We start from the raw sequence: 12,599 nt of genomic DNA, 5'->3' as shown, positions 1-12,599 counted from the left end.
CTGTTTCATTAAGATTAAAAAAAGATTTTTATAGGCAATAATCAGTTATTGAAATTTCCCAAATATTTGTGATCAAGTAGGCAACAATAATGATTATAATAAAAACTAAACCAGAAGATATTTTTAAATGCTTCAGATCTTTTCATTAGATTTGAAATTTAGAAATTGGAAATTTAACAATTTATATTCATATTTCAATTAAAGATATAGTGATCAATTAAGGAATTTCAAAGCAAATTTTAAAGATACATTGGGATGAAATTCTATGGGAGAAGGGAATGAAAATATGACTTCATGAAAAAGAAGAAACAGAATTCTCAACTCAAGCTGATGAACTTGTTCACGCAGTTTTTAAATGGATGATGGTGGGTATCCAGTGGCGTTTAGTTCTGCTGGATGCATTCAGTAGAGTTATGTAAGAGTTTTATTTTTAAATGTCCATATTTACATTACATTAGAATTTTCATTCTTTGTCACTATTTAAACTCATGATGGAAAATGTTAGATTTCAATATAATAGGGTGTGAAGGTTATATGTTTAAACATTCTTTTTAGGGGTATGTGAGCCAAAAATTGTACAGGTCATTGGTCCAAAATGACTTTAAGGTCTGACACTATAGTTCTTTTCCCTTTTGTGTCAGTTGATGTTTTAAATATAAGTAAAGAGTATAAGCCTCTATCACTTAATAATCCTCTATTATTTATTAAGAATGTACAAAAGGCAGAACTTTTATATCTAATTCTTACAACTACTCTGCAGGGGAAGTTAGCTGAATCTTCATTTGCTGTCAAGGAAACAAGGCCCAAGGAGTTTAACCTCAGGATGTGCACCAGACTAATTAAATCTGGGGATCAGGCCCAGGCACCAGACTGTTTTAGGACTGCAGATGGTGACTGCAGCCATGAAATTAAAAGACGCTTACTCCTTGGAAGAAAAGTTATGACCAATCTAGATAGCATATTGAAAAGCAGAGACATTACTTTGCCAATGAAGGTCCGTCTAGTCAAGGCTATGGTTTTTCCGGTGGTTATGTATGGATGTGAGAGTTGGACTGTGAAGAAAGCTGAGCACTGAAGAATTGATGCTTTTGAACTGTGGTGTTAGAGAAGACTCTTGAGAGTCCCTTGGACTGCAAGGAGATCCAACCAGTCCATTCTGAAGGAGATCAGCCCTGGGATTTCTTTGGAAGGAATGATGCTAAGGCTGAAACTCCAGTACTTTGGCCACCTCATGCGAAGAGTTGACTCATTGGAAAAGACTCTGATGCTGGGAGGGATTGGGGGCAGGAGGAGAAGGGGACGACAGAGGATGAGATGGCTGGATGGCATCACTGACTCGATGGACGTGAGTCTGAGTGAACTCCGGGAGTTGGTGATGGACAGGGAGGCCTGGTGTGCTGCGATTCATAGGGTCGCAAAGAGTCGGACACGACTGAGTGACTGAACTGAACTGAGTGGTTCCAAAGTGGAGCCAAGAGAACAATGGATTGGTGTCTGCAGAGTGAAAAAGACAGCACTGTGATGTGACTTCTGACTTCTAACCCAATCCTCTGCATTCTAGCCTGTTTCATTTCTAACTGTACCTCGAAGCACCCTACCCAGCAGTCTTCGGAAGAGACTCACATCTCTGTCGGGCCCTAGGAATGGATGCCACCCTGGCCTTGAGCAGCCTAAAGAGACCACGTTGTTTGTAGGAGCTGGGGGAGGGCTACAACCGACTGGGAAAAGATGAGCTCATTTGGGAGGCACACACTTGGGGTGTTGGAGGAGATGGAAGGCAGGGGTCTCTCTCTCAGAAACACAGAGAAAATGGGCTAGCAGAGCTGCCTGACAGGCTTAGGCCCTGAGCTTCCCCTCAAGGCAGCCCTGAGAACTCTGAGCTTCACGCGTCTCTCAAGCTGTTCAGCTTCATGGATCAGCTTGTCATGACCCGTGAGCAGTGAATGTACAAGGCAGGAAGAAAACTCTTGGCTGTCAGAGGCTGAGAAGAATTTCAAGGTTCCTGGGGATTAAATTCTGCATCACTGCAGGTGGGCAAAGGGGGCCTTCTGTCAGTTTTTACTCAACTGTTTCTTTTTGAGCAGCAACCTCACTGACTTTGATGCAAAAATAAATTAAATCCAAAGCCCCTACTTGCAACTTCCTGACTGTCTGTCTATTGTCTTTCCACCCACACAGAGAAGTGAGGGAAACTTGTCAGTTTTCATGAAGTGATTAGTGTGCCGATTTCAATGCTGAGGTGCTTTCTTTACATGAAAAATAAAAATGCTCCAGTGAGTTGAAGAAATCTGGTTTTCTTGGCCAGTTGGGACCAACAACTTTGGTATTTTCCTTTAAAAATTTTTTAAAAATTAATTTATTTGAATTGGAGGATAATTACAATATTTTGATGGCTTTTGCCACATATAACATGAATCAATTTTTTAAAAGAATCATCTGAGATGATTCTTTATGTAACCGGAAGGTGATCTCTCTTACTTTTATCTGTACTTTTCAGGAAATACAAAAATCCTCCCCAGGCTTTATCTGGCTCATATTATAAAGGGATAATAGCTCCAAAAGGTGTGTGGGTCCCTCTGACTGTCTTATCTGCATTTTGAGTTTGAGGTAATCAGGAAACAGAAGTTCTATAGCCTGTCGAATAAATCTGCTGCAGAAACACAGCAAGGGCTCTGGGTGTTGGTATTTTAATTTCTGGCCAAGCCATTAATATGCTCTTTGGAATTCATTACTAGGCTACCTCGTGCCTGCAGAGTCAGTCAAGGCCAACTTTACTGACTCAACTAAGTGTCTATTGTGTTGTATTAAGTGCTTTTACCTACTTTATTTTATGAGCATTTCAATATTTAAAAGTTATTAAGAATCCTGAAGAAGTTCTTACTCTTCTTCTCTTAAATGGACACATTATGACACAAGGTAATATTGTGTGTGTGTGTTTGGGGTGGGGGGAGGGGAGAGAGAGAGAGAAAGGAAGGAGGGAATTACTGTGGTGGTATCTTGGGGGATATTTGGAGGAGTTTCTAACAGCGGGAATTGCAATCTGTCTGTTTTTTCCCTCTTGGTAGAAATCTCCATTATGACTTGAGCCTCTCTAAGAATCCTTCCTGAATTGGGGCCTGAAGAAATCAAGAGCTGAGATTCAAGTTGCCTTCACGGACAATATTTCAAGGTTAAGTACAAGTATCATTTGAACAAGGTAATTCAAAATGCTATTACTGCTCTCTGTTCCAAACATGGAGGGGAAGTGTTGGCAAGGGCCTCATGTTTAGCACTATCTGATTTTACTGCATCTGTGCATTCATCCCCAACTAGCATCATACACATCTGAGTTATTGGTGATGACCAATCTGAATCCAGAGACTCGCCAGTGGGAAGGACACTCATCCACCTTCTGGTCACCAGGTTGTATCACTCCCTAAGTGCCTGGGTATCAGGTTTTTAATATGGTTATCACCAATTATGAGACTAGAAAGAACAGAAATCAGGCTATTTCATGAAATCTCTCTGAAATTGGAGGACAGAGTCACTTTATTTTCCTGGTCAATTAGTTACTGCTTGGGCTTCCCTGGTGGCTCAGCTGGTAAAGAATCTGCCTGCAATGCGGGAGACCTAGGTTCAATTCCTGGGTTGGGAAGATCCCCTGGAAAAGGGAAAGGCTACCCACTCCAGTATTCTGGCCTGTAGAATTCTATGGACTGTATAGTTCATAGGGTCGCAAATAGTCGGACATGACTGAGCAACTTTCAAGTCACTTAGTTATTGCTTATTACCAACTAGTCCTGATTTACAATCACATCAGGCTGTCAACTGAGATTTACCCACAATATATTTACACTGGCTCTATTTCAAAGAACCTTCTTAATCAAACATGTGAACAACTTCACCTCAATCTAGAAATACTGGAAAGGCAAAATAAATTCAGTTCAATGTAGCTTATGTAAATCACTTCTTACAAGGAATTCTCTTGGTGGGCAAGGTCAATGTTTGCCATCAAGTAAAAATAAGTATAATACTGATCTGATCTCAAAATTGTGTTTTCTATACAAACATACAAACACATATAAACACTGTCGTGGGCACACGCACACCCTCTGCTGAAGTTACCAATAGCTCTTGAGACCAGTGAAATCCCATGATTATGAGCTTATGCTGTGGAAGGAGCTGGCTCTGGGTTTAAATCCTGCCCTTGGCTGTAGGTCAGGGCACACACCACTTCACCTCCCTGCACAGTTTTCCTCTTCTGTTAAACAACACCCATGACAGAAGGGTTAGTATGAGGATCAGAAAGAATAGTGCCCAATAAACCGGTGCTTCTCAAATCTCAAATTGTACACGAATCATCTTGGAATCATGTTACAATGCAGATGCTGATTTAGATGTTCAAGTGGAGCTTGATGTTCTGCGACATTATGCTGCTAGTCAATGCACCCAACTTTGCAAGTTTCTGTATGTAGTACGGCACATAATGAAACTTCACAAAAGAGAAACCAAAATCTCTGTCCAGTGGTCCTGCCAGCCAAGTAAGAGAAGAAAGGATTTTTTGGTGGCCAATGTGAGCTTGGCATGAATTTAGTTCCTCTAGAGGTGAAGAGGATAACACATTTAGAGCTAGGCTTTATTTTGTCCCCTCATGAGCCTCAGCATAACTTCATTTCCATTATTCTGCCCAGGATCAGCTAGGGGCCACAAGAACCACCAGAGATGGGAAGTCTCATACCTGTCATAGTCTTGGCAAATCTCTCCCACTGCCACCAAGGCCTTCAGGTACTCATTGGGCTGGTATGGGTGAATGTAGTGCAGGGAACAGCTGTTCCTGGGGTCCCCATTTGAGGCCGTGAAATCTATAGCTACCTGGAAGAGAAGATAGGAGAGTGGGTGGATTTAAAGTGAACATATTTCATTTAACCTTGACAGCGATGCAGCCTGAGGGAAGGGGAAAGTGATATATTACATATCCTCCTGACAATCAGAGTTAGAGAAAAAATTCATTAGCTTTAAAAACTAGTTGTTCAAATATTGGAGAGGATGTGGCGAGAAGGGCACTCTCCTATACTCTTGGTGGGAATGTAAATTGGTGCAGCCAATATGGAAAACAGTATGGAGGTTCTTATGGAGGGTTCCTCAGAACACTAAAAATAGAGTTAGCATATGATCTAGCAATCCCACTCCTGAGCATATATCCAGACAAAACTCTATTTCAAAAAGATACATGCACCCTCTATGTTCATAACAGTGGTATTCACAATAGCCAGGACAGGGAATCGACCTAAATGTCCATCCACAGATAAAAGGATAAAGAAGATGTGGTACATATATACAGTGGAATAATAATTGGCCATAAAAAGAATGAAATAATGCATTTTCAGCAACATGGATGCAACTAGAGATTATCATACTAAGCAAAAAGTAAGTCAGAAAGAGAAAGACAAATATGATATCACTTATATGTGGAATCTAAAATATGACACAGATGAGCTTATGTACAAACAGAAACATACTCAGAGACATGGAGAACAGACTTGTGGTTACCAAGGGGGAGAGGGTGTTGGGGAAGGATGGAGTGGGAGTTTGGGGTGAGCATCTGTAAACTAAAGGAAGCCAACCCTGAATGTTCACTCGAAGGACTGATGCTGAAGCTCCAATACTGATGTGAAGAGCCAACTCATTGGAAAAGACACTGATGATGGGAAAGATTGAGGACAGGAGAAGGGGGCTACAGAGAATGAGATGGTTGGATGGCATCACTGACTCAATGGACATGAGTTTGAGCAACCTCCGGGAGATAGTGAAGGACAGGGAAGTCTGGTGGGCTAGAGTCTGTGGGGTCGTAAAAAGTCGGACACAACTTGATGACTCAATAACAACAAGCTGTAAACTATTATAATAGACTGGATAAGCAGCAAGGTCCCACTGTATATTGCAGATGACTGTATTCAGCATCCTATGATAAACTGTAATGGAAAATAGTATTTTAAAAAGAATGTGTATATATGTATAACTGAATTACTTTACTATAGAGCAGAAATTAAAACAACATTGTAAATCAAATATACTTCAATAAAAACATGAAAATAAAATAATTTTTAAAAAGAAAAAAATAGTGGGATAATGGGTGACTGAGTAATGGGTAATTGGGGGTGACCTAAAAGGATCAGTGAAATCTAATATCTTCTGAGATAGATTTCATCCTGAAGGTGAAAGCCAAGCCAGTGAAAAAAGAGAGGAAGATAACATGAACTGTGGTGAAAAGTTAGTTGAGGGTGGCGAGTCTACATGCATTTTGCAATCAAAAAGCATTCTAGGTCACACCGATGGGGCACCAACCAGACAAAGGTCCAGATACATTCAGATAATCCCTGGAAAACTCCTCTAAGGAAGATACTCGAAAGGTACCCAAGAGACAGGGTTTGGAGAAATCAAGCATCTCAGGCCTCCTGGATTTGCTAAGCTTCTACACACACCCACCATGCTTGACTTCTGTCCTGACAAGACACACTTAAGAGACCATGGCACCTCACAGGTGTACATAGTGTTTAAAAGTAAACATAGTGCTGGGAAGGCTAGAAGAAAAGCATCTTTTTCTCTCCTACTGTGGAAAGAAAGCACTTTAGAACTGTAGAACATTCTAGAGACTGTAAGGATGTTGCAGAAATAAACTTGATTCTCAGGTAGCACTAGTGGTAAAGAAGCCGCCTGCCAAGGCAGGAGACATAAGAGATGTGGGTTTGATCCCTGGGTCAGGAAGATCACCTGGATAAGGAAATTGCAACTCACTCCAGTATTCTTGCCTGGAATATCCCAAGGACAGAGGAGCCTGGTGGGCTATACTCCATAGGGTCACAGAGCCAGACATAACTGAAGCGACTTAACACACACACGCAAACTTGATTCTGCTCTGATTTATCAGTGTCATTGCAAATATTGCAAATCACTGATGTTCCAATCTACCTGTGTTTTTTAAAACTGCAGTTGTCCCATGTGTGTTGATTACCTGACTGTCAAGGGTGTCTTGTGACGACAAAAACGTGGTGGTATCTTGATGTAAAACCAGAGAATGAAATCAGATAATATAAAAAATAGAGGAGAAAACCTCCACAAAGAAAAATGGCAACTCAAGAAACATAATTGAACATCTAATCCTGCTAAGCACAGGTGAGATCCTCCAAGCATGTAGGCACCAAGAGGCAGCATCTGAGCCCAGGTGTATCACCTGGATGAGTCCCTGCGGTGTGGGAAGAAGTGCATGTAACATCTGGATGAACATTAAAAATTTTGGCAACAACTATATTAAATTTTGAAAAAAATCATAGGGCTGGGATTAGAGGAAGACAAGAGAGGTGACTAGGCATAAACTCAGGAAGGCACTCATCTGAGCTGATCCTACACTTGACCCATCCGAGTGATGCATCCTTAAATTTTGCACCCTAGGTGCTTTCCTCTCTTTCTTCACTCTGGTCCCAGTGGTCTACATCTTTTCATTTCTATCAACTCTTCATCCTTAGGCTTGGAATAATTCCCTTATGCTTAACAAACAAGGGAGAGGCAGAGATGGTGGTAAGAAGAGGATTATGATGGAATATATTAAGCATGGAATAGAAATAGGATATTCGTTGACTGATTGTGAAGTCAGATGCCAGTTAGGGAAGGGAGTGGCCAGATCTCCTTGGGGATGGAGGAGATTATGAAGTGGAGTAACTTGAAGTTCAAGGTTAGTAGGCAGTATTGAGTTGCCTGTTCCTGGTGGTGCTGTAGAGAAAAACATGCCCAGTGGAAATTGCTTTTTATTTTTCTGCAGGCCTCTGGGGTTTGCACTCTTTTTGTGGGGATGGCCCCCTTATTTATAACAACCACAGAGGCTCTTCAAGCTCAGGAGATGCTGATGAAACTTTGGGGAAGGGTATTAAACTAAACATTATCTGATGAAAAAAGGAAATAAAATAATGATCCCTATCACGTGCTGCTTTCTATAGTTCCCTCTGCTCATAAAAATATTTTATCATTTGTTGTTGTAGTTGTTCAGTCACTCAGTTGTGTCAAATTCATGGACTCCAGTATGGCAGGCTTCCCTGTCCTTTACCAATTCCTGGAGCTTGCTCAAACTCATGTCTATTGAGTCAGTGATGCCATCCAACCATCTTATCCTCTGTCATCCCCTTCTCTTCCTGCCTTCAATCTTTCTCAGCATCAGGGTCTTTTCTAATGAGTCAGCTCTTCACATCAGGTGGCCAAAGTATTGGAGTTTCAGCTTCAGCATCTGTCTGTCCAATGAATATTTAGGACTGATTTCCTTTAGGATTGACTGGTTTGATTTCCTTGCAGTCCAAGGGACTCTCAAGAGTTTTCTCCAGCACCACAGTTCAAAAGCATCAATCCTTCGGCACCCAGCTTTCTTTGTAGTCCAACTCTCACATCCATACATGACTACTGGAAAAACCATAGGTTTGACTAGGCAGACCTTTATTGGCAAAGTAATGTCTCTGCTTTTTAACATGCTGTCTCAGTTGGTCATAGCTTTTCTTCCAAGGGGCAAACATCTTTTAATTTCATGGCTGTAGTCAACACTTGCAGTGATTTTGAAGTCCAGGAAAATAAAGTCTGTCATTGTTTCCATTTTTCCCCCCATCTGTTTGCCATGAAGTGACTGGGCCAGATGCCATGATCTTAGTTTTTTGAATGTTGAGTTTTAAGCCAGTTTTTCCACTCTCCTCACTTTCATCAAGAGGCTCTTTCATCCCTCTTCACTTTCTGCCATAAGGGTGGTGTCATCTGCATATCTGAGGTTATTCATATTTCTCCTGGGAATCTTGATTCCAGCTTGTGCTTCATCCTGCCCAGCATTTTGCATGATGTACTCTGCATGGAAGTTAAATAAGCTGGTTGACAATATACAGCCCTGATGTACTCCTTTCCCAATTTGGAACCAGTCTGTTGTTCCATGTCCGGTTCTAACAGTTGCTTCTTGTTAGAAACCTAAATACAGGTTTCTCAGGAGGCAGGTAAGGTGGCCTGGTATTCCCATCTCCCAAAGAATTTTCCACAGTTTTTTGTGATCCACACAATCAGAGGTTTTAGTGTAGCCAATGAAGCAGAAGTAAATATTTTTCTGGAATTTTCTTGCCTTTTCAATGATCCAGCGGATGTTGGAAATTTGATCTCTGGTTCCTCTGCCTTTTCTAAAACCAGCTTGAACATCTGGAAATTCTTGGTTCACATACTTTTGAAGCCTAGCTTGTAGAATTTTGAGTATTACTTTACTAGTGTGTGAGATGAGTGCAATTGTGCAGTAGTTTGAGCATTCTTTGGCATTGCCTTTCTTTGGGATTGGAATGAAAACTGATCTTTTCCAGTCCTGTGGCCACTGCTGAGTTTTCCAAATTGGCTGGCATAATGAGTGCAGCACTTTTACAGCATGATCTTTTAGGGTTTGAAATAGCTCAACTGGAATTACATCACCTCCACTAGCTTTGTTTGTAGTGATGCTTCCTTTTTTTTTTTTTTTAAATTTTATTTTATTTTTAAACTTTACAATATTGTATTAGTTTTGCCAAATATCAAAATGAATCCGCCACAGGTATACATGTGTTCCCCACTTGAGTTCATACTTCCTCCAAGATGTCTAGCTCTTAGATGAGTAATCACACCATCGTGGTTATCTGGGTCATTAAAATCTTTTTTTTTAATTTTATTATTTGTTTTTTTACTTTACAATATAGTTCTCAGCTACCTCGTCTCACTTTATCATTTTACTTGACAGTAAATAGACAGTCTCAGGTACAAAGCAGCTCAAATATCACCCCCACCCCTCCGCCCCCCAGCAAGTGATGGCTCCTTAAAGTCTCCCTGATGAGGCTGGAGATAAGAATTTTGTCTTCAGGAGGTAGTCTTCTACCACCAATTCTCTGTGCTCTTTAAGTTAGCATGAGTGCAAAGAGAACAGAGAGAAAGGTTAGGTTTATTTTAAAAAGCAACAGGGAGACTGTGAAAGATGGGACAAAGTTGAGAAATAAAAGCAAGAAAATGACTGAAAAATGCCAGTTTGTGGAGGAGGCTCTTGATTCCGGGCTTCCTGAATGTGGCTGGCTTGCAGAGCTACTATTTTCCTCTTCTGCTATGAAGCATTTAGGAAAGCCTGCGGTTCTGGTTTGCACTCCAGTCTTCCCAGTGGGCAGCCCCAGAGCAGGCCTCTTTTGTTTCCCCTTCTGCCCAGGAGGCCTCGCTGTTCATTAAGCAGAGCCATGGAGCAGTTTTGCAAAATCTTGTAAAGTATGAGAGCAAAGTGCTTACTTTCTTTATGCTGCCAAGTCCCCAGTGTGAGGAACTGCTTCCGAAAAAGGCTGGACGCTAACGATGTTATCCTTCCTTGGATATTTTTAGCTTCTTATCTGAACCGAGCCCATGCCTCAGATCCCTTCCCTGCCTCTGACAACTGGGCCATTTAAGACCCACCTGGATGTTTTTTTGGGGAAAGCTGCTATGAATCCATCTCTGGTTAGTTGTCTGATCTCTCTGAAATCTTTTTGATATCATCTGCTATAGGGCAGCTGTTCATTTTTCTTTTTAAGTCTGTATACAGTTTGGGCCTATACAACGAGCCTTATAGGTGGTGATACTGTTCAGTCTGGACCACTTCTTAAATAACACATATAATTCTTGTGCTTTTCTGCCTCCTCAAAACTCCATAGCAGGAAAGAAATAGGAACCAAGACAAGATGAGAAAGAACCTGGATGTTGTCTGGTTCACTTCCTGGAATGTGCAAAACATTCTCCTCTTCAACCCAGGACTCAGTCTCATGTCTCAGAGGTCTACACAAGAGTCCATCACTATTTAGTCTGGCATTTAAAATCAGGATTTAAAACTAAACTGAGACATAGTGTGGGCATAGGATGTCCTAAGTGTATTAAGGTCAGAAAAGATGACATGAGAGGACCTTTAATAGGTGATCTTTTCTTAGGCTTGAAGGCTAATCTTCAAGCTTAGCCACATTTAGCTTGTTATATCATATTATTAAAAAATAGATAATAAAATCAGAGAGAATGAAAAGTGATACTCGCCCTTTTTAAGATTTTTTTTGATGTGGGCCATTTTTAAAGCCTTTATTGAATTTGTAACAATATTGTTTCTGTTTTATGCTTTGGTTCCCTGGCCACAAAGCATGTGGCATCTAAGCTCCCAGACCAGAGATTGAACCCCCACTCCCTGCATTGGAAGGCAAAGTCCCAACCACTGGACCACCAGGGAAGTCCCAGCCAATACCCCTTTTAATTAAAAAAAATTACACATAATAAAAAGGGTCATCTGAATATAATAAGAGAAAAATGACCACTCAGGATTCTACTAGTTCAGTAAGTCATATTTTTCCTTTTTGTTTTACATATATATAAATACAAAATATTTTAAAATTTTATATGTAAAATATATATATAACACATAAAGACATTTAACATAGTTGTAATCATAGGGTAGCTTTGCTTTATATTCTTTTTTTCTTCACTTAATGACATTAACATATCCTCGTGTGATTACAAGTCATTATAATTATCACTTAAAATGGCTTTATCATAGTCCACCTAAATGAGCTACAACGATTTATATAGCCATTACCTTATTGTTGGACATTTGTGTTGCTTTCAACCTGATTCCGTGAAAATCCATTTTACAATGAATGTTTTTTGCATCTGGAAAGGCAATAACTTTCAACAGAAACATTTAATTCTTCTACCATTGTCTTTCCAGATGTCTTATGGAGTCTGGCCTCATCTATGCTGTCTATAGCTGTTGATTTTGTAGGTGAAATTCTAGTATCTGGTTTTCTTTTGGCTGCTGTGCCATGTGCCAAATGCATGGAACCCAATCTCTCTCCCTCAATCCCTGCCCAGCTCTTCCAAGACCATGACATGACTGCTGCTCCAGAGTCCTTATGACTCAAGAATTCACATGAGGAACAAAGGTTGTCCTCACAGGTGCCCAAGGGCATCCTGCAGTTGTGTGTGGGGTGGAGTGTGCGCACTTTCCAGTGAGAGGATATAGATCTTGTGTCAGATTTCAAGTGGTCCATGGGACCGAAAAAGAGGAAGAATCACTGATGGGGGCTCTTTTTAGCATCCTTTATCTGCTTCCCTGCCTGGGATCTTTTCTGCTTATTTTATTACTTAAAATTTCCCTCTTCTCATCCTCAGGTTGGCACCTACTTTCCGCCTCTTGTCTTTCCTTCACTGTCGGCTGTCTTCAACGAGTAGATATACCCACTGCGTTCATGTCCTCACTGTCTGTTACACCCCAAACACCTGGGCCTACGGTCTCATTCTGCTGAAGTTGCTCTTCTGAAGATGACTTGTGCTTACTCATCACATGGCTCAGTCACTGATTTTCATTCTTCACCTTATCTTTTCTTTAGCCTATGAGATTATTGTCCTTGATCCTGTAAGACTTTCTCCTGATTATCTGAGTTACTGCCTCCTCTGGGACCTTTTCCTCTGGCATATCTTATCTTACTGTTGGCTCCTCTTTCCCCTGTTGCTGAATGCATATTTTCCATAACATTTTGTTACCAGGCCCCCTATCTTTCTGTCTTCTTCTCTTTAGCTATCTCCTCCAGACC

At 40.8% G+C, this 12,599-nt stretch overlaps 1 protein-coding gene across 1 annotated transcript in view; it reads right to left on the bottom strand.

The window, feature by feature from the left end:
- The window catches only part of CPNE4 (copine 4), a 260,051-nt gene that overhangs the window by 21,459 nt on the left and 225,993 nt on the right, over positions 1-12,599 (bottom strand). Inside the window, exon 10 of the mRNA XM_055569694.1 lies at positions 4,718-4,851. Within this exon, the coding sequence (XP_055425669.1) occupies positions 4,718-4,851 (134 nt within the window). The remainder of the gene's footprint in view (positions 1-4,717; positions 4,852-12,599) is intronic.

This window comes from Bubalus kerabau, chromosome 2 (genome assembly GCF_029407905.1).
Source record: "Bubalus kerabau isolate K-KA32 ecotype Philippines breed swamp buffalo chromosome 2, PCC_UOA_SB_1v2, whole genome shotgun sequence".
NCBI lineage: Eukaryota > Metazoa > Chordata > Mammalia > Artiodactyla > Bovidae > Bubalus > Bubalus kerabau.
Note: the sequence above shows the minus strand (reverse complement) of the source record. Positions and strands in the feature narration are given on the sequence as shown.